At 48.6% G+C, this 22,285-nt stretch overlaps 1 protein-coding gene across 9 annotated transcripts in view; it reads right to left on the bottom strand.

The window, feature by feature from the left end:
• Nucleotides 1-1,703: 1,703 nt before the first annotated feature.
• The window catches only part of ATXN7L1 (ataxin 7 like 1), a 244,213-nt gene continuing 223,631 nt past the window's right edge, over nucleotides 1,704-22,285 (bottom strand). For 6 of the 9 annotated variants that reach the window (XM_042915430.1, XM_042915485.1, XM_042915458.1 and 3 more), the window contains 6 exons: nucleotides 16,306-16,498; nucleotides 12,033-12,154; nucleotides 10,289-10,594; nucleotides 6,816-7,755; nucleotides 3,529-3,603; nucleotides 1,704-1,960 (listed from right to left, as the gene is read on the bottom strand). In XM_042915430.1, coding sequence (XP_042771364.1) covers nucleotides 1,919-1,960; nucleotides 3,529-3,603; nucleotides 6,816-7,755; nucleotides 10,289-10,594; nucleotides 12,033-12,154; nucleotides 16,306-16,498 — 1,678 coding nt within the window. In that variant the 3' untranslated portion in view covers nucleotides 1,704-1,918. The remainder of the gene's footprint in view (nucleotides 1,961-3,528; nucleotides 3,604-6,815; nucleotides 7,756-10,288; nucleotides 10,595-12,032; nucleotides 12,155-16,305; nucleotides 16,499-22,285) is intronic. The other 3 variants (XM_042915436.1, XM_042915444.1, XM_042915449.1) reach the window with 3 other exon arrangements.

Genomic DNA, 22,285 nt, shown 5'->3' with positions numbered 1-22,285 from the left:
TTCCAAAGGGTCTAACCTGTTTATAATTTCTTAAACATTTATAAGTCTTAAAATCTGCCTTAACTTTTTTTTTTTAAAAAAGAAAGAGTAACCATCTTCCCTTCAATTTGCAGTCTCTTTTTCCCAAGACGTAAATAAACCAGCATATAAGTGCACTTTTAACACTGTAGAAATAAAAATGAAATCGTCTGAACTAATGTCCTGGTACCTAATATCAACTCCTGATTTTTAAAAAAATCTTCATTTTATATTAAAAATTTTAGGAATCCTATAAGAAACACTGTCAGTGCAATTCCATTGATACAAATCACTCCGTTTGCTTCCCGTCTTCCCAAAATCTAATGTGGTGAAACTTAACAGTAGTCTGATCTTTGGGTTGAGGGGATGGGGAAGAAAAGGGAAACTTGAGGGCCGGGATGAGGGTTTGGGTCCAGCTGTAAAACTGGCATTCATTTCTGATTTAGGGATGAAGCAAAACTTCCTAGGATCTCTTGCTATTATCTCGTCCGCAAAGTTTCATGATTAATAGCGCAGGATGCCTATGTCATATTGTGAATTCCTGATTATGATTCCCTCTTAGAGCTAATCGTATTGCTACTTCTTTCAAAACTCCAGTGTGAACAGTTTTGTAGCTGCAGGGCTCTGGCTTTTTTCTTCCCTCTCTTCCAAATGGCTCTTCCTCATTAGGCGGTGGCTGGGCTTACTATGCCTTTCTCGGGGTGGGGGTGCTGTGAGTCGGGGCTTGTGATAACCTAGTATAAGCTGATCTATGGGAATGCTGATTGCACGGGACCCTGGGGCCCAGGGCACGGAGGGGCGCGGGCAGTGCTAGTATTTATTCTCACCAGGCGTTGGATATTTAACCCTCCACGGCTTTCCCTCAGACCCTTCCTGCACCCCCACCCTTGCGTTTTCTCCTCTTGCCTGGCCCCGGAGGGCAGCTTAGGAACTTCCATCGCTGTGGGCACTGGGGTCTCGTGCCCCTTTCCCTGGGATTCCTCCTTCTCTGGCTCACCCAGCTTTGGGGCCCTTGTGCACGGCAACCGGGAAGGGATTTGGCAGCGTGGATTCCTAACAAGCTCCGATGATCAGTCACCCAGTTTCCTCGGTCTTTTGAGGGATATCTTCCCCTACCCATATGCTCTGCTTCCTGTCACCTTCCAGGCCCATTCCAGCCCCTGTTCCTGACCCAGTATATCCTCTCTAAGCTGCACAGCTGGACAGTGGTATTGGGTAAACGACATAGTTCAGTGGCCACTTTTCTCCAACTTGCCCACAGCGTCGGGCTCCTACGGTGCTGGTGCAGCGCAGGAACCTGCTGGGGGCGCTCAGCCCGACCCCGCAGCTCTCCGCTCTCGGCAGAGACACAGGCTGTTTCCCAGCAAAGCCCCTCCCCCAGCACGCTGTCCAGAGGGGAGCTCGTGAGAGCCAACCCCTTCCCGAAGGCCAGTGGGGACCCCGTGAGCGGCAGGTGGGAGGGGATGGAAGGGACAGGTGGGAGAGGTCGAGGGAAGGAGCACGGCGTGTGCTCAAGTTCAAGAGTTTCAGACAACGCCAACCAGGAACTGACACTTGCAGCGTCTGCTCTCCTGGCTGGAGCAAAAGGATGGTGCGGTAGCAGCATCGGAAGCTATAGAGGGCCGACCCCGAACTTGGAAGAACGCGTACACGTGGCAAATGAAGGAACCGAAACAAAACACTGGTACTGTTTTCTGTGAATCTTAAATTCACGTTCTTTTGCCTTTTGCTTTCTCTTCGGAACTAAAAACCGGTCAATTAAAAAAGGAAGAAGAAAGGCCAGAGCCACCCGCTGGCACAGGAAACAGACTCTCTCCCCAGCTGCGCACACCCCTCCCTCCTCCTCCTGCCTCAGCCCCGGGTGGCCAGGCATTGGTTTGGAAGTGGCTTCACAGTCTTGTTACGGAAGAGTCCTGATCCTGCCCGTTCTGTTGGTGGTCTTCTAGGAAAGAAAAGAAAAGCTTGTGTAGAAACCACACACTGGGGATTACCCACAAGAACTCAAGAACGGAGCCTCCGCTTTCTCCATCTGGCGTGACCCTTAAGGCTACCGTCCCATCTCTTGCCTTGGGCAAAGAAACGAGGCAAATGAGCAAAGGAGGGGCATGTGAGGTGGCCACAAAGATCCTAGCTTGGGGGAAAACACGGGGGCAAACCCTGTGGACATGCATGTGGTGGGGTGGGGGTGTGGTTCCCTTCCCAGAGAGAGAACTGCAATAATTAACCACTTTTTTTTTTTTTTTTTTGGCCTCTATTCATTTACCTTTTCCTACCTAACCTGTGCACCACACGGAGAATTATCTAAGGAAGAAGTGTAGTGTTGGATTAACATAGAGGCTTTGGGTTCAAGTTACTTAGCCTCTTCGCCCGGGTATCTCCAATCTGTAACATGAGGCTCATCACTGGTCCTTCACAGGGTTGCTAACAGGTCTATATGTATGTAAAGGGCTCAGTGCGGCACCTGCAGAAAAAGCCACCACAAATGGTGGCTATTTGATTATTACATTTGTTAAGGGTGACCGTGTGGCCTCTGGGTGGACCCAGCAACCGGTGCAGGAGGCTTGTCAAGATCAGAGGCAGGTTGCCAGGGCCCAGACCCCTGCCCCCACCTACCCCCCACAGAGGATAGGCTTCAGGTGCTCAGGCACAAAATGACCCAAAATGATGGAGACGCGCTCCTTGATCTAGGGATACAAAAACGGTTTTCCTATAATCTTCACCCACGCACCACCCTGACATCTGTGGGGAGACCTCAAAGGCCAAAATGCAGACAAACACATTGCAATTTGTTCTCTACAAAACCTGTAGCACGTTGAAGACAACGTAACATCACCATACATTTATTTTTTCCAGTCACATGTAACCTACAAACCCCATCCCCTACCCTCCCTGGCTTCCCCCAGGGGCACGCACAGTCCCTCGTAGCAAATAATTTGTACACTGACTACTCTCACACCTCGAATTTGTAAAAACTGCTGCATCTACCCTGGATGTTCCCACCAGGAAACCACATCTTGAACAGTAGCTACAGCTCACCAGAGGCCTTGAGAGAGGACTGACTGATTGGTGTCCCTAGCGAGGCCCTGCAGTCAAAACCATTAATTTTCTCAACAACGTTAGGAGGTAGGCATCACCTTTGCTATTTAACAGATGGAAACACTGAGACCCAGAGAAGTTACTCTGCCTAATATCACACAGCTGCTAATAAAAATCAGGGCTCATACTTGTGTGCTATGTGTTAGGCATTTTCTAGAGGCTTTAGGTGAATAGATTAATCTTCACAAAAGCCACAGGAGGTGGGGGCCATTATGATCCCCTTATGGGTGAGGAAACTAAAGCACAGAGAAGTTAAGTGACTCGACCAAGGGCACACAGCTACTAACCAGAAGGCCTAGCTTTGGAAGCCAGGAAGCTTTGTTCTTAGCTGGAGCAGAGATTCGAGCTAGGGTCTGCCCCACTGCCCATGCCTCTGCATTGGTGACCCTGTGCACATCCCCCTCAGTACCTTACCTGTCGGCTGTGTCCTGGGCTGGATATGCTTGAAGGACTGGACTGTGACAAAGGTAGGCTGCTATTTTTCCCAACCTGAAAGACACCAGCGAGGCCCACTCAGATCCGCCAGCCTGTGAAAGACTCCTGGGACCCTGCGCCGCCCGGAGTACAAGAGCGCCATCCCTCCCTCCGAGCGGTGCATGGCTAGTGTTTCCATCTCAGATGGCAGAGGAGATGAAAATGCCTCGGGGGCATCTTGCTGACACCCTTCCCGTCCCAGAGAGAAAGCAGAATGGAGGGGAACTCTTCATTCTGCTTCCCAGATGTAGACCGTGACTTTCAGGGGGTGAGGATAAAGGCATCTGGCAAGAGGCCCGGCCCCTCCTGGCGGGGCATTTAACCCTGCAGAGGCCCCAGCTTTTCCATCCCTGACCTCGCAGAGCAGTCCCAGACCCATCTGGTTTCCGGCTCAGAGTCCCTTGGACTAGCTCAGGATAAAAGCCTGCATCTTTTTCTGGGTCAGTTTTCTTGGCCAGAAGACATAGCCAACACCTTGCTATTCTTCAGAAAACAAGGCAAACGGCGCTGGGGGCAGGTGGGTGTGGCTATGGGGCTCCTTCCCTTTCTCTGTGACCGTCCTGGGCACCTGGGGAGCTGGTTCCTCAGGTGATTACCCTTCTGGCAGGCAGCTCCTTCTGGAGCCTATAGAGACCTATAGAGAGCATCGTCCTCTACGTTAACTCACCTTTGCATAAAGACGTTTGCCTTACATTGGCAGTCTTGTTTTGGTTCAATTTAATATCTCTGTGGCAATTCTGGTCTTATGCTTCCCAGATACAATTTAAGAGAGCCCCATTTGGTTCCCAAAGCCCATACCTTGAATTTTTCAACCTATGTTATGCTTCTCCAGTCTCCTAACGGGATCAACACTGATTGCAAAGGCCTTTCCCCAACACTTGGAAATCACCAGTGGCGACCCTGGACAAAGCCTTTTCTTTCTTTCTTAAAAAAAATTTTTTTTTTTTTTTAACATTTATTTATTTTTGAGAGACAGAGAGACAAACCATGAGCAGGGGAGGGGCAGAGAGAGAGGGAGACACAGAATTTGAAGCAGGCTCCAGGCTCTGAGCTGTCAGGACAGAGCCTGATGCGGGGCTTGAACTCACAAAACATGGGATCATGACCTGAGCTGAAGTCAGATGCTTAACCGACTGAGCCACCCAGGTGCCCCTGGACAGAGCCTTTTCTTAATGGCCTGGTGACAAGCACCCAGGCAAGTATTGCCTGCATTAGGGAGCCAGTGCTGGCTAGAGCAAGGCAGCTGTTCAAGTAATCTGCTGTTTTGATTTCCCTCCTGATAAATACTCTGCTGGAGGCTCGTCTGCTCCTTTCAGGACTAATGCATTGTGTTTACTAAACTTTTTCATTCATTCATTTTTGACTAATTCATTGTGTTTACTAAATATTTCAGAGTCCTGCTGACCCAAGAACAAACAGGGCAACATTAACACAGAGGCATGGGGGTTAAGAGCCTAGACTCCAGAGTCAAATTGCCTAGGTTTAAATCTCAGCCCTACTATTTCCTTGCTGTGTGACTTTGGGCACATTGTTTAACCTTCCTGTGCCTCGGTTTACTCATTTGTAAAATGGGGGTAATAACAGGTAACAATGAAAGGAATTAATATATCTGAAGTGCTTGGAACAGAGCCCATCCCAGAAGTAAGTGTTAGCGTCTAGAACTTTATATAAAGTGGGTGACACTAGGTGCACCTGGGTGGCTCAGTTGGTTAAGTGCCTGACGTTTGATTTTGGTTCGGGTCGTGATCTCACGGTTCATGAGTTTGAGTCTCACACTGGGCGTTGCACTAACAGCACGGAGCCTCCTTGGGATTCTCTCTTCCTCTCTCACTGACCCTCCCCTGCTCTCTCTTTCAAAATAAATATATAAATAAATAAAAACTTTAAAAAATAAAATGGGTGACACTACAGCCTTGTTGCTCAGGGTGTGGCCTGTAAGCCAGAGAGTGGCACCCCAGACCTGTTGACAAAGAGGCTGCAGGTTCATAAGACCCCCAGGGGCTGCCTGTGCAAGTTCAAGTTTAGAAGGCCCTGGTTCTGCCCTTCATCCTGAGGCCTGGAGGTGGCCCGGACCAGCAGCTTAGTCTGTGGGTGCCAGCCCCTTTCCTCTGCACCCCTGGAATTGGGGGTGGGGGGGGTCAGATGGTGGTGCATCTGCTGCAGCCACAGGGCTCTAGTGGGAGGACCTACATCTCCCCCTATCTCCCCTTGGGCTCAGTGTGCAGACTTTGCAGCCCCCGAGATCTAAACGTGCGGTTTCTCAGGTGTTTGCCTGTGATTTGTGAACCCCCCCCCCCCAGATGTTCTCTTCGTGAGGTTGTAACCAGTCTCATATAAAGATGACATAAAAATTAAAACATCTGTTTAACTGCCTCTCATCCCTCCAGAGTCCTCTTCCCTAGACAGGGCTGGCCTTAGGGTCCGGCCCACTTCATTCTAAATGTGGGCAGCTGTAGCCCCCTGTTCGCCCTGCTGCCCCGGTGGGGCTCAGGCTCGGGGCCGGGCCCTCCCACCACCTCTGCCCTCTCCCAGCAGAGTCTGGAGGGGGTGGGCCTTTGCTAAGTAGCTCTCCCGCCTGGGGGAAAAGATCAGATTTGAGGATGGCTGGTCTTGGGCTCTTCTCAGACCACGCCCCACTTTCCCAGACTTCCTCACAACACACCCTCCTATTTGCAGGTGGCATCGGACCCTTCTGTGCCTATAGGTGTGAGATGCAGTTTTATCATAGGAGGAGGTGGGGCCGAGGTTGCCTGGAAGAGTGGGGACAGCCAGTCACCCCAGGAGGCAGTAGCACCGCCTACCATAGCCCAGGTGGCCCGGGTCATCACTGGACCTGCCTGGGCCTCGGGCTCTCACAGAGGGGATTCCCATAGACCAGATGTAATGAAATTGTGCTCAAAACTCAAGATCCAAAAGCGACAGAAGAGGAGGGGGAGCTCAGACTCTCCCTGTGCCTCAGCGTCCCCATCTGTAGAGTGGTGCTGACAATTGCACTGACTGCGCTGGGTGGTGAGGTTTAAAGTAAGTGACATGCGCGCAGCGCTCGCTCGCAACAGCTTACTTAGCACGCAGCGGCAAAGTACTCGTCAACTACTCGGTTCTCGGAACGGAGGCTGCTCTGTTACCTGAGCTACCTGGCTGAGCAGGGGCGCTACCCAGCTCCCTCTGCCCCCCCCAGAGCCCGTGAAGGCAGCGCCGGGAGGCCCCTGGAAACACGGGTCCCTTACCTGCCGAGAGGAGGTGCTGTTAACGGGATCGGGCACCGGTGCGAGAAGGCCGGGTGGGTTCTTTTTGTGAACGCTATTCATACCAGGCATTTTAGTGATTTTACAGGCTTTGCTACTAGAACTCGAGTTCTTACGCTTTTTTCCTTCTGATTTGTCAAAAGAGAGGGGCAGCGAAGACACGGCATTGTGTGAGGCCAGAGAGAGGTCCCCTGCAAGGGAGGGCACAGAGAGGGGACAGGAGTCACTGCTGCCGCCCACCGAGCCCACGTGTCTCACTATGTCCGCGGGGCCACTGGGCAGCGAGGTCCGTCCTGAGGGCTCCAGTTTGGCACTGAGTGGGCTCACCCCATTGTTGGAGTTGTGCACAGACAGACTGTTATAGGGAGGGGCCGCCTGATAGGAGTTCAAAGCTGAACTGGCATTCAAAACACAGTTCTTTTTGTGGGGCCCTGATAATGGAGACGAGAGGGATGTCTGCAAGGATAATGAGGAGGAGGAGGAGGAAGTCGAAGGCTGCGGCTTCCTCTTTTTGTTACTTGGAGACTCGTCGCTACGGGCGGACAGGTCTTTGACTTTTGAGGATTTGCTGGTTTTGGTTTTGGATGGCTTGTGGGATGGGGAAGGGATGGCGGCTGGTATCGGGGACACGGCGGATGGGGCCTTGAAGGTTGAGTCCATGATGCTGAGGGTTGCAGCCACATGGGGGAAAGCTGTGGTGTGTGACATGAGGGCGCTCGGGTCCGGCGACGCCACAAAAGCTGCGTTTGAGAGCATGGCTGATGTCATTATGTAAGAAGAGGTGAGTCTCGAGCTGATGGGGGCTGAAGGAAGATACACAGCACTGGGGTTGCTGAAAGGCTGTAAAACGGATGCTGGAACGGGGGTGGAGGTGTGGGCTGCTGGCGAGGGCATGGGGCTATCTGCCGCAGGAGGGATCTTCCTAAACATGAGAGAAGAGTGAGAGAGAAACCGTGAGAAACAGGCTTGGCACTGCTCCAGAGGCTCGAGTAAGCATGAGCCTCAGGGCTACAGAGGAACCCCAGTAGAACCAGACTATGGAGGATGAAGCCTTGGAGGATGGCGGACTCTGAATTATGGCCCTTCCCTGTGGCTCCCCCCATTGCAACATCCAGCAACCTATATTGAATGCTTTCAGGTTTTCACATCCTTGTCTCCACGCTTGGCTACTGGATAATGGCTGATTTGGCTTCGTGAATAAAGGCGAATGTTATTTAGAATAGAAATTTCCCCAACAGTGTTCTCGCTCTCTTTTTTTTTTTTTTTCTGGCAGTGATGAAGGTGGTTTTTAATGAGCAGTAGTCATTTCACAGTTAGGTCCTGGCTTGAAGTAAGAGGTGTGAGGACAGGGCTTTGCCACCGGCACCCCGGGGTCACCCCTGCACACTGCCGCTCAGGGCTTCGCAGCCCCTCCTGTGCCCTGCCTCCCCCCTGCTCCCAGGCCAGCATTCCCGGGCCTTTGCTGCCTGCAGGCTCCGGTTTACTCCAGAGAGGCGTGTCCACGTGAGCCTGGGGCTGCTGTTGCCGATTTATTTCTATTCACCTCACCCAACCTTGGCTCTCGCTCTGGGGAGCTACGGTGGGGGTGTGGCTGCCCTCCCACAGGCCTCCCCATCTCTGTGTCAGGGTGAGGTGAGAAGATAGGGACCCGCATGTATCCAGACAAGGGGATCGGGACTTTCTACTTTGTTCTGAAGACAGATGCAGGATGTGGGCACAGGAGAACACAAGGTCGGGGGGAGAGGGGTCTTCCAGGAGGTTGGGGGTCCCTGGGAACAAACTCCCTGTCTCCTGTACTCTGTGGAACCAAGGGCAGCACCCAGTGGCGGGTCACTCTTGGGGCCTGCCTATAAACTCTGTCTTTTGACTCCCATGTCCAAACCATGGCCTGGGTCAATATTGCTGCTACTCTGGGAACCAGGAGGAGGAGCATAGGGGCTTTGGGGGTCACCGTTCGTTCCTGATTTTATTCTGCAGGAAGGGATACTGACCTCAGGAGCCAGGTGAGTATTTTCAAATAGGCTCTTTCCTAGTCCTCCCCTTGCTCCCCGCCCCCCACCCCCCGCTTTTGCCTGGAAATCATTTTCAGTGTAGCTGAGTCCCCCACCCCCACCCCAGCAGTTAGGAACTAGCTCTCTTTCTTTGAAAGTGGTACTGGAAGGTGGGCAGGCTTGGGGCCTGCACCCCCATAGCTTCGAGCAAGACGTGAGACGAGGCCTCTTGAAAGCCTTTCTGTCCTTGGAGGCCACTCTCTTGGCTGCAGCAGCAGGACGAGGCCCCACTGTGAAGGAAATGCCTCTCCTAGCGCTGCCCTGAAGATTCAGTGTCCTGCCTGCAATTTGGTGGAGCCTATGGTTTCCATCTTTAGGGTGGAATCCAGAGGAGTCCTTGAATACAGAAGCACAGTGTCCTTGAAAACATCAGATCAAACAGATCAAATATAAGAGAAAAATGTTGCCAAATCCACTGTGGCCACGATGACGTTCGAAAATCTACTTTTTCTTAGGCCTAAAGAACGTAAAAGAGCCTGTCCACACTAAATCAGTGCTCCGTTAGTTCTTGTTGCAATGAACTAATGAGTGAATGGATGGATGGATGGATGGGTGGGTGGGTGGGTGGCTGGATGGGTGGGCAGGTGAATTCTCAGCAGCAACATAACTAAGCATGCTGGGCAAGGACTCCCATGATATCAGACCGGAAAGGTCTAGACACGCCCTTAAAACTGTCTGGCACTGCACAACCCCTTCCTGACGCTTTAGGGGTGATTCCTTGGAACGTGTGGCATGAGCACACTCTCCCTGCTGTCTCTGTTCCTGGCTGTGGTGCCACAGGCAATCCACTCCATCTTTCCCTGACTCAAGTTTCTTACTAGCTAAAATGTGGATAGAAATACATGTGGGCAGAGGTTTGCAGTTACTTGTAATAAATGTTATTTTCTGAATACCAGATGGCTCATTTAGAGAGGACCCCAATCAGTGCCCTTCAGTGGGATCTACTCTGAACGTCCCAATTTGTAACTTTCCCGTTCAATAGTATAAATGTGTGCTTCAACTTGTGTGGACAAGCAGGGCTGAAGTCCCCAGTCTTGCCCAGCTGGCACTCAGGACTGGGATGGATGCTACTTTTTAGCCTACTCTCTATCCCTTTCCTTCTTTCCCCCCACTAATCATAAGTGGATAGCAGAGGCAGAGGGGAGAGAGGGCAGGGGAGTGAGGGGCATGTGGAGGCTCACTGTCCCGGGGGGCCCCTCCCCCTCCCCCCCCATCCCGTGCTAAATAGTTTATATGTTTTTCTAGGTGCCAAATGGCAGCGGATTTCAGCTTTGCGGACTGTGCCCTGGTTTAAACTTTGCACGCTGGCCTAGGGAAGTCCCGTACAAAAGCCCACAGATGCGCATAAATTACTGACAGTGCCCATCCTCCCCTGCCAGCTGGCATGGAGATCCAGATGCTGACCTGGCTGAAAGAGAATACTGTGTTGGCGTCTCCTGATGCAGAGTTAAATGCTTGTTAAAGAAAAAAGAGTCTTGGCCGTTCCTTTTCTTCCTAATGTCTTCCACGCCCCCATCGGCTGCCATCCCTCCAGGTTCGGGCCCGTCGGGGCCTGGGGTTTGGGCAGCGAGGTTGAGAGGGCAGCGGGGTGCTACGCTTTCCAGAGTTGACACCCAGGCAGCCCCAATGTTGCTCAGTGACAGCAGATTGGTTAGGCAAGTCCTGAAAAGGGGGGAGGGACCTGACGCCCTGTGGCTCGGGTTTCTGTGCCTGAGGAGGAAAGGAATATGGAGCTTGAGCTGACAGGACACCAGGTAGCGAAATACAGATCAACACATTCCTTCCACGTGTCCGGGATTTACACTTCCACAACACAGGAGAGCAAAGAGCGGAAAGAATCACCGGGGTGGGCTGCCATCTTGGGGGAACAAGTGCAGAAGGATAAACAACCAAATAACTGAGAACACGGTAACCCCGCATGCAGCGCCCGTGTGTTGGCGTTTAGAATGGACACAGGCAGAAACCAAGGGTGCCTTTTAGACACACTGAGCAGTCGCTTCAGTGGGAAGAAACGATAAGCTTCTCTTGTGGCCCTTTCCTACTTTGTGACAAGTGTCAACGTTGAGTCCACTAGGCCAGTTTACGGCACACACCGTGGGGCTTGTTTTTGCTACGAGCTTGGGTCCGGAAGCTCTTTGGGTGTCGTGGTGAAAAGGGGCTGCCTGGGAGAGAGGAGGGAAGCTGGGGGAGGGGCGAGCTCTGAATTCTGTTCCCAGGCCCACCACCCACAGCACCCTCCCGTGTCTCAGGAAAGCCTTCCTGCCCTTCCTGGGCTTCCCTGGGCAGGCAGGGCAAGGGGTTTGGCGTTGGCCTTTCCCAGGCCTAGACCTGAGGGATCCATGACTCTAATGGGTTGTGAGGTCTTAAGAGCTCACCTGGGTAGGAGTGGGGGTGGGGGCTGCCAGTGGGCTCGAGTGGCCGGCACTGGTGCTCCTTATGTGCCGTGGTTGGAGAGGGTCTAGCTTGTCATTCTCTCATAGTGGCATTTGCCTAAGTCAGGAAGTTTTCTTCCCTTTTTATGACTCTCCTATTGGGAGGCATTGGAGAACAAAGGGGGCTCAGAGAGATGGAATAGAAGCTGGGGTTTAGGGTGGAGAGAAACACAGGGAGAGGCGAGGAGAGAGATCTAGCTAGGTGGGAAGGGCCAAAGACAAGCTTAACCAACTTCAAACATCACCTGGGCTCTGCCTTGTTGGCCGCTGTACATATTTTTTCCACAGGACATTAAACAATTAGAAATTGGTCCATAACCATAGTGAAGTTTTTAGCATCAACACTGTAGCATTGACATTACAAACAGAGGCATATTCTTAGTATCCTTAGATGTTCTCAGTCATAGCATAAAGGCCCTTTAACACTCTTGCATACACGAGATCTTATCTACTACTCTTTTCACCTAGTTTAGAAGATTACCAACAGAAAAATGATCTCCAAAGAAAGACAAAGCATACCATATATCCTACGCATCTCTGAAAAATTGGGGGCAAGGCATTAAGAAGAGCTGACATTAAAGAATTAATCATGGATCCTGTTCTCAGAATCATTTTGCTCTACGAAAAGCCAACTACCAACATTGATCTCGAAAGCTGGGGTTCAGACCATCGTGGGGCAGCTGTGAGCACATACAGCATGAAAACTGCGCACTTACTTCCACATCTGGGAATTCAAGTGTTTTTCTACCATGGAGTTTAGTGCGAATCGAAAACGATCCCATCTTCTATCAAACACATAGTACCCTCGTCCCATGAGGCGACTCCCGAATGAGCAAAACTGTGAGGAAAAAAAAAAAAACATTTAAATTTTGATTACAGGTTAATAAGCTAATATAGACCATGCAGAGAAAAATAACATTTGCACAAAAACACACAGGGGTACAATTTTACTCAAAATAAAGAAGCAAATAGTTCCGAAGCCAAAAATACTTCTGCGGTGCTTTCGTTTGTGTTTTAGATTTTCTGCAGAACTTGTTGTTATGACTCAACAATAGTGACATTCAGTTTTCTGTGGCACAGAGGGCTACCTTCTCTACACCTGGACCAAACCAGCATTTTAGGGTAAAAAATCCCCCCAAAAAACAGAAAAACCCCAAAACAGCAACAAACCAAACCAAACTGAGAACAACCAGCAGCCAGGGTGATTTTTCAGCACCGCCCGCTTACGGTGTCATCCATCCATCTTCTCCGGGGACTCGGCGGTTCCCTGCCTCTCATTACTGTCACAGAAGCTGCTTGTCCTGATGCAATCTGCCATCTGGTTGGAGCTTTCCTATCTGTTGTCAACAGAGCCACTTGACTTCCAACTAGGCTGAAATCCTTCCTTCCCTAGTCCTGACCTCACGTCCGCCTCTCAGCACTTCTAGGCAACATGTCACCACCACCAAGCTTCCGTTCGTGCTGTTCCCTCCGCTGGCCACCCCTTCCCTCTTCTCTCGCAGTCCCAATTCTCCCCTCCCCCAGTGCCGTAATTGTGACTCTCATTCCCAATGGCCCTTATCTGACCAACCTCGCCCCTTTGAGCTCTCACGGCACACCTACTACATACTTTACTACATTTCACCGTGGAATCACTACATGGCTGTTTTGTGTTTTTTTTGTTTTAATGTTTATTTTTGAGAGAGTGAGAGACAGAGCACGAGCAGGGGAATGGCAGAGAGAGAGGGAGACACAGAATGTGAAGCAGGCTCCAGGCTCTGAGCTGTCAGCACAGAGCCTGCTGTGGGGCTTGAACTCACGAGCTGTGAGATCATGACCTGAGCTGAAGTCGGACGCCAACCAACTAAGCCACCCAGGTGCCCCGGCTGTTTAACGTTCTATGTAAATAATGCCTATGCACCTGGCTTGATTATAAAGGTATCAAGACTGAAAACCTCATTCTCCTCTTCCTCCTCAGTATGAGATTGGTAGGGAAGGGATTTGGGCTAAAGAATGGATTGGAGAGACAAGGTCCCACACAATGTTTATAGCAAATCATCACACTTAAAGCACAGGGCTGAAACATGAGTGGTAAAGATGTTTAATGAACGTCACTGGATTATGATGTTAGGGCAGGCAGAAGGCCGGTAGACAGAAACGCAAGTGGACTCTGAGAAGGTGGCATGTGGCTGGTCTAGAGCTCAGGCGAGTCTGCATACGACTCTATAACTCAAACACAGCTTCTCCTCTTTCCCCCAGACCTCCCAGCAGCTCCCTGGCCTCCGTCCCAGACACAGTGCTGGGTTTGGACTCATTCCACAAACCCTTCCTGGAACCAGCCTTTGGAACAGTTCTTAGGAGGAAATGCAAGACCTTCCCTTTGTTTTGTTTCTGCTTATGTTTTGGGGGTTTTGCATTAGAATTTTGCCACCCATCAAATCTGGTACTCCTGATGAAAAACTCTTTTCTGCACTCTGATTATCAAGTGCTTACTGATTGAGCAAGAAAATATACAAAGGGGATTCTCCAATGTGGAAGCTGGTCCCCAGCAGCATGTGGGACCTGTTCCAGGTCTAGGCATCTTTTCTTCCTGCATCCCAGTTGCTAAAGACACCCTGAATGACTGTTTCGTTACAAAAAATGATTTAATGTATCAATTGACCATGAGAGAAAGGACAAAGCATAGAAACAATCCACGTCCTTTCCATTTAAATCAGCAGAACATTAAGGGCACACAAATCTGCCCTGCCCAGAGTTGAGCTAATCCACTGTAGCCTGGCAGTTTGTCATTTGGACAAATATCCTGCGCTCTGGAGTCTGGCCTTCTGGTAGAGCCCAATCTCTTTTTTAGACTTGGAAGCTGGAGGCCCTCTATGTCTCTCATGCAATATAGCTGCAAGGTTAAATGCCCCAAGAGGCTCCTGTTCTCGGTCGCACACTGTGCCCTCAGCGGAGCTATAGGTCTTCACTGCACAGGTCACCATGGCAGACTCCACTGGTAGCCGGTCTCATCAACCGCCATCCCACCCCCGCTTCTCCCCACCCTTTCCTTGCTAATGGATCTGCACTTTTGTTCTGATATCTGACATAGAACAGGCAGCACGGAAACGGGGGGGGGGGGGTCTCTTCCCAGAACCTTGAGAAGAATCATGGCTACTTTCATCCCGTGTCACTGCAATCCCATCCACCAACTGGTGTAGGAGTGGGCATGTGACCCGTTTCTGCTAGATGTGAATGGAAGCCTGCTGGGGGAGCTCATTGGAAGATTTTCTTCCCTGAGAAATGACAGAAGCTGGCTTCTTAGAAAGACTCCCTTTCCATTCGTCCCTTTCCACTCTTTGGAGAATGCTACTGGGTGAGGATGTGACCAGAGCTGTTGCAGACACAGTGAGATCATGTAGGACAGGCAGAAAGGGTTGAAGGGATTCTCCCTCAGAAACACCATATTGCAGGGGCGCCTGGGTGGCTCGGTCGGTTAAGCGTCCGACTTTGGCTCAGGTCATGATCTCACAGTTCATAAGTTCAAGCCCCTCATCAGGCTTTCTGCTGTCAGCACAGAGCCCACTTCAGATCCTCTGTCCTCCCCTCTCTCTGTCCCTCCCCAGCTCTTTCTCTCAAAAATACATAGACACAGGAAGGAAGGAAGGAAGGAAGGAAGGAAGGAAGGAAGGAAGGAAACACCATATTGCAGAGATGCTGAGCCAAGCTTGGAACCACCTATCTCTGGACATCCTGTTAGGTGAGAGGAATAAACAACCATAGTGTATATATACTGTATGGGTTCAATTTTTTATTCCTGGCAGTCAAAGGCATTCCTCATTGTCCCTATTTCTGTACTGGCCAAGCAGCAAAGTCTTAGGCTGCTTGTGAACCACAGGTCAACATCATTCCCAGAAATAGGAAGTGAATTGGCCTTCATTCATCACACAGATAGAAGGGAGGAGGAACTCACTCCATCTTGATGCATGATTGATTTTTTTTTTTTTTTTTAAAGATCTTCTTTATTTAAATAACCTCTCCACCCCACACGGGGCTTGAGCTCACAATCCCGAGATGAAAAGTCGCGTGTCTCACTGACTGAGCCAGCCAGGTGCCCGATTCAGGATTGGTTTTATCTACACAGCCCATGACATTGAGGGACAGTCGAAGCTAACCTTGCAGGGCTCAAGCTGGGAGCAGAGCAACCCGGCCGTGGGGTCCCACGTTCCAGGACCCCCTGCCTTTAGCTCTGTGATGGTAGCACCAGGCAGTCCCTTCTTAAGTGTTTGGAGGGCAAACATAAACAAGCCTTCAGCTCATGCCTCCTTACATTTCCCACCTTGATTTCAATGACCTTCTGAATTGTCAAAAGTGGACTCTTTCAAGGAATTGGGAAGGAATTGTACCTTAATGTTAATCGCCAATCATGCTGACATGAAATGCTTCCTCCCCTCCCCTCCCCTCCCCTCCCCTCCCCTCCCCTCCTCTCCTATCCTCTCCTTTCCTCTATACTCTCTCTCTCTCTCTCTCTCTCTCTCTCTCTCTCTCTCTCTCTCTCTCTCTCTCAGTTTTGGTGCCATATGGTCACACTTACTAATAACAATAAAACTCCAAATCAACAGGGGAGAAAGGCGGCTAGGGCTGGCACCTGGCACACCGCTAAGACAGACGGTTTCCAAAGCAGGCGAGGCAGACGAACTCTGGAAAACCAGAGGCTCCATATTCCGATGCGCAAGGCCACAAGGCCAGCTCCCCAGTGGGCTTATATAAACACCGTTTCTCAAGCATCCTTGGCCCACAGATACTCAGGTGTTTAAAGGATTATAACCAGTAGGGAGCCCTGCCCTTTCCTTCTGTGATTTTCAAGGGTATTTTGAAGGCAATCATTCAACGTCAGGGTGTACCTTTCCATAAAACACTGTGTTGGCAGCCTCTCCTTGGGAGTGCGTGCTGTCTGACATGATGACCTAAATGCCCGCAGAGCACTGGGGGAGGGGGGAGGAATGCATGGATGGAAACAAGGTGGCCTACCGCAAGAGGTCTGGGGTGGTGGGTAGAGAAATGACAGTCTAACTTCTCGGGTTCGTCGGCTCCGTCCATCTCCCCTTCATCACTTGACAGTCGGCTGGTGAGGTCACCTCCAGCTGGGGGTAGCGGGGGTTCCGGAGTGCAGCCACTGTGATTTGAAGATGTGTTGCTACTGATGCTATTTGCAGATGATGGTCTAAGGGCAAGGAGAGAAACGGACAGAATAAACTTTTCTGAGGCAGCAAGACCCATTCAGCTGAAGGGAGCTCGGAAGGAGACCCATCGGCTTTCTCGACGTACCGAGGAAGGCAGGTCAATGGCAGATTGACACAAGGCAAAAATTCAGGCTGAGAGCAGGTTAGCTCTCAGTTAGAGAGCCGACCAGCTCTCTAAAATGATCCCATGGAAGTTAGGCCCTGCCGGGCTTTAATTCAGGCACCAGGGAAAACTCCCATAGTCTAAGTGGAACATAAAATACAGTACTGTAACAGAGAGTTAACTTCAAACCAGTCTTCTAATGAATGCAGTCACAATTACTCATCTCTTTGCACATAAGTAATTTGCACTTGCCAGATAGTTGCTTCTCTCTGAAAGTAGACCCTGACAGGAAGTTCAACAGAATAAACAACTTCGAACCAATTAACAGACCATGGGTGATGATGAAGATAGCCCCATACTTGTTGTTACTCTTAAATTATAGCTTTATGCAACTGTTACCCTACTGGCATGAAAAAAGGTTTTGTCCCAATGATGGGGCACAAGTCTCTTACTCCACAGCCAGATTTGTTTCTTTTTTTTTTCTTTTCTCTCTCTCTCTCTCTCTCTTTTTTTTTTTTTATAAGTAAGCTCTATACCCAACGTGGGGCTTGAACTTACGACCCTGAGATCAAGAGTCTCATGCTTTGCTGACTGTGCCAGCCAGGTGCCCCCAGATCTGTTTCTTAATATCAAGTCACATGTAGTTCAATTTTATCTTCTGAGGATGGATGTGTCCATTTAATTTTTGACAAGCCACCAGAACCACAGGCTGGCATGACTGGCTTCTAGTGGGTTCTGAAGAAATAGGTTTCTTAATGAAGGCATGAATGAGTTCCTTGTGTATGAACAAAACCTAGCAGATCTCATCTCAATGACGGCTGAGCTTATAGAAAAGCAGTGTCATAGTCAGAAGCACTACATGCTTCACAAGCAGCAAAAAACAAAACAAAACAAAACAAAGCAAAACCAAAATCAAAAACAACACATTCATGTTGGTAAAAGGGTTAGAAGAGGAATAGTCAACGTTAGCTGTCAGTTGTTTTTCCTGCTTTTTCACTTTCATCAGGTGATTGACCAAGGAGAAATAAAGGGAGAAAAAGAAGTTTTGGAGAAAAAATATTAGTTTTCTGTATTCTTCTCTGAAAGCTGCCCCTTCAAGCAGTGTGAAACAGCACCGTTGATTTTCTCCCTATTCCCTCAACTTCCCTCGGAATTCTTTGTTGCTCTGAAATCTTTCCAGCTGTCAAATACCTGAGTTCAAACCAGATCCCCAAAGCACAGTCATTTAACTTAATTATTTATTAATGTTTATTTATTTTTTGAGAGAGCGTAAGTGTGGGAGGGGCAGAAAGAGGGGAACAGAGGATCCGAAGTGGGTTCTGTGCTGACAGCAGTGAGCCTGATGTGGGGCCTCAACTCACGAACCGTGAGATCATCAGTTGAGCCGGAGTCGGACGCTCAACGGACTGAACCACCCAGGTGTCCCAAACACAGTCATTTAAAGCAAAGCCGCAAAAGTCCCAAATGTCCATCAACAGATGAATGGATAAAATGGTATATCCATACAATGGAATGTTAAACCTTAAAAAAGAAGGAAATTCTGTCACGTGCTACAACATGGATGAATCTTGAAGACATTATGCTAAGTGAAATAAGCCAGTGACAAAGGACAAATATTGTATGATTCCACTTATATGAGGCACCTAGAATAGTCAAGTTCATAGAGATAGACAGTAGGACAGTGGTTACAGGTGATGGTGGATGGGGAATGGGGAGTTAGTGTTTAATGGGTACAGAGCTTCAAAATGAGATGATAGAAAGTTCTGGAGAGGGATGGTGGTGATGGTTGCACCACAATGTGAACGTACTTATGCCACATACTGTACACGTAGAAATGGTTAAAATGGTAAATTTTACATTATGTATATTTTACCATAGTAACGAAGCCCATAAGAAACCAAACCCAAGGCCCCAGGTAGTTTTTTTAGTGTTACTACGAGAACTCTGTTGCTGTGACACTTTGTTCCTGACTATCACCTTCCCATATTTATGAAAACAAAAATGCCATTCATTCTGCATGTTCAAAGTGTATGGTCCGGAGGACACATCTCCCCAGGTGCATTCCCACATACCTACTCCCTTGTACCAGAAGGGGCAACGTTATTGCCTATTTACGGCTGAAGACACATACAGGAAAACAATGTTTCTAATGCTGAAACATATAAAGAAAGAAAGCAGCATCCATAATCCTGCCACTCCAGATCAAGTGCTATTACCATTCTGATTTATATCCTTCCAGATTTCTCTACTGTGCATACACGGGCACATGCATTTTTAAGCAAGAACTGGCTCACACTGTATATACTATTTTCAGACATGCTTTTTTTTTTGCCTAGTGATGTTATAGAAATCATTCCGTGGGTAGAATTAGATCGTTTTTAATATCCCCAATATTCCATAGTATGGATAGATCATAATTGACTGAATTATTACTTAACTATGTCTATTGATGGACATTTATGTTGTTTCCAAAATTTCTAGCAGCCTCTTTTTGAGGCCTTTCCCACTGTGTTAGGACCTCCTTGTCCTACAGGAGATAAAAGTGAGCTGGATTTTATTTAGTGTGATTAATAGCATCACAGTTATATAGGAAAATATCTTTACATTTATTATTATTATTTTAAATATTTTTTAAACTCTATTTACTTATTTAGAGAGAGGGAGAAGAGAAGTCACCTCCCAAGCAGGCTCCGTAAGAGCCTGATGCAGGGCTCAATCTCACGAATGGTGAGATTATGACCTGATCCGAAATTGAGAGTCCATTTAACCCCTAAACCAAGAACAGGAATTTCACTTATCTTGCTAATGATTGATTTGTTAAAGGGTGTGAAAAATACATAAATTTTTTTTTTTCCTCTGGGGAGGTTGCAAATTTTCCTCACTTTTAAAAAGAGACACAAGGAAGTGGTCTCCACCTTCATCTGGAAGTACCAAGTACCACAGCCATCTTGCTATAAAACTTTGAACATGAAGGCCGAAGACTGAAGAGGGTGGAATAAAAGAAAGGCAGGGAATGTGAGCCAATTCCGCATCTTTGGGGACTGGTGCCCTGTCGCCTCTGGACTTCTTGTCACATGTGGTAACAATTTTTTTTTAAATTTTTTAATGTTTATATATTTTTGACAGAGAGACAGAGCCTGAGTGGGGGAGGGGCAGAGAGAGAGGGAGACAGAATCCGAAGCAGGCTTCAGGCTCTGAGCTGTCAGCTCAGAGCCCGACGCGGGGCTCGAACCCACAGACTGTGAGATCATGACCTGAGCCGAAGTCGGACGCTCAGCTGACTGAGCCACCCAGGCGCCCCAACGATTTGTTTTTTAATTTTAATTTTTAGAGAGAGAGAGACAGAGTGAGACAGAGAGTGAGAGAGAGAGAGCACATGAGTGGGAGAGAAGGGCAGAGGGAGAGAAAGAGAGAATCCCAAGCAGTCTCCCCCATCAGTGCTCAGTAAGGACCCTGACATGGAGATCGATCCCACGGCCCTGGGATCATGACCTGAGCCAAAATCAAGAGTGGGGTGCTCAACTGACTGAGCCACCCAGGCGCCCTGCATGTGATAAAATGTTTAATTATTGAAGCGATCAGGAAGACTAGGTTTTCTGCTACTTGCACTTGAAGCATCCCAATGGATACAGAGTGAACATGAGATTTTAACATACTTTGAGAAGACAGAAGGTGTCTGGAGAAGTGTTAACTGCAGAGCCAGGAGCTGGCTGACCGCAGAGCCTGGAGCTACCTAGGGCTGCAAAAGTCATGGGTGAGGTGTGGGCTAAGTCTCGAGGGAGAGCTGAAGGTCTTTCCATGTGGTAGCTGGACCTACAGGTCAACACCACCACCTCACATGGCCAGATGATGCACCACTGCCCCTGCCAGGTCCCATCCTCTCCAACCAGCTCTCCAACAAGAGAACAAAGGTTTACTCTGCAGAGAAACTGAACTGGAGAGACCCTAGACAAGGGGCTGCCGGGCTCGGCAGAGATCAGGAGAGAAGCACAGGGCTGGAAACAAGGTGACTGGGGGCTATCTCTAGTTAGTGGGCACTTCCGGAATGCCTATCACCATGAAGGATTCACTCCCTGAGAAACTGAATGGCCTTGAAAAAGCTTCCAGATCTTGCCTTTCAGAATCCTTTTTGCTGACACACCCACACAAAGACTTCCAATCAGCCTGTTAGTGCTTCTCTTTTAAATGTGAATGGTTAGGCACCCCACCCCCCCTTCAGCTCAGGTCAGATCTCGAGGTTCATGAGTTCCAGCCCCACGTCAGGTTCTGTGCTGACAGCTCAGAGCCTGGAGCCTGCTTCAGATTCTGTGTCTTCCTCTCTCTCTGCCCCTCCCCTGCTTGTGCTCGCTCTCTCTCTCTCTCTCTCTCTCTCAAAAATAAATAAACATTAAAAAAATTTAAATGTGAATGCTTAGGGATCACCAAACATTCCTGGAACATCTCCATTATGAGACCGACTAGCCAAACATCAAATGCACAGCATGAAAGAAATCAAGATAGCAAAGGAAAGAGGAAACAACTAAAAAAAAACACCTGTCTTCAAAGATATTAGAATGGTATTACCTCTGCAAAATGATAGTATCTTGTATGATATTATGAGAAGCAATTAGAAGTTCTTTTTATCTAAGAACCAGATCCTAGAATTTTAAAAAGTGAATCATAAGTGGATTATTTCACATACACTTTTGAAGGTAAAATAAAAGAAAATCTTTCAGAAAGTAGAACAAGAGATGAAGAGAAACAGGGGAAAAGAGGTAAAAGAATGAAAACGTCAGAGCAAAAGGTCCAACATCCAGCTAATGGGAAGTCAATAGAGAGAATAAAGACAATAGTGGGGAGAAAATTAGCCAAGATGTAGCATAGGAAAATATCCCAGAAACAGGGGTTTCCAGACGAAAAAGATCCACTGAGTACCCAGTACAATGAAAGAAAACAGACCCATATCCAGTGATATCTGAAATTTTAAAGCCCCAGGCTTCAGAGATTAAAAACTGATCACGCACAAAGAAATGAGAATCTGAATGATACCAAACTTCTCAATAAAATTTTTTGATGCTAGAAGCCAATAAAAAAATGCCTTCATAATTCTGTAGGGAAATGATTTTCTTTCTTTCTTTCTTTCTTTCTTTCTTTCTTTCTTTCTTTCTTTTTTTAATGTTTATTTATTTTTGAGAGAAAGAGAGCACAAGTTGAGGAGAGGCAGAGAAAGAGGGAGACACAGAACTCGAAGCAGGCTCCAGGCTCTGAACTGTCAGCACAGAGCTGGACACGGGGCTCAAACCCACAAACCATGAGATCATGACCTGAGCCAAAGCTGGACGCTTAAGTGACAGCCACCCAGGTGCTCCATGCAAGGAAATGATTTTCAATCCAGTTACATACTCATAGAGATTATCAGTTAAGTGTGAGGGTAGAATAAAAACATTCAGGGGTGCCTGACATCAGGTCATAATCTTGCAGTTCTCGAGTTTGAGCCCTGCATTGAGCTCTGTGCTGAAAGCTCAGAGCCTGGAGCCTGCTTCGGATTCTGTGTCTCCCTCTCTCTCTGCCCCTCCCCGACTTGCACACATGTGCTCTTTCTCTCTCTCTCTCAAAAATAAATAAAAACATTAAAAAAATTTTTCTCAGGCGTGTAAGGGTTCTAAAAATTGACCCCCTTTGAACC

Source organism: Panthera leo, chromosome A2 (genome assembly GCF_018350215.1).
Source record: "Panthera leo isolate Ple1 chromosome A2, P.leo_Ple1_pat1.1, whole genome shotgun sequence".
Classification (NCBI taxonomy): Eukaryota; Metazoa; Chordata; class Mammalia; order Carnivora; family Felidae; genus Panthera; species Panthera leo.
The sequence above is the reverse complement of the archived record's forward strand: the minus strand, read 5'-3'. Positions and strand labels throughout refer to the sequence as shown.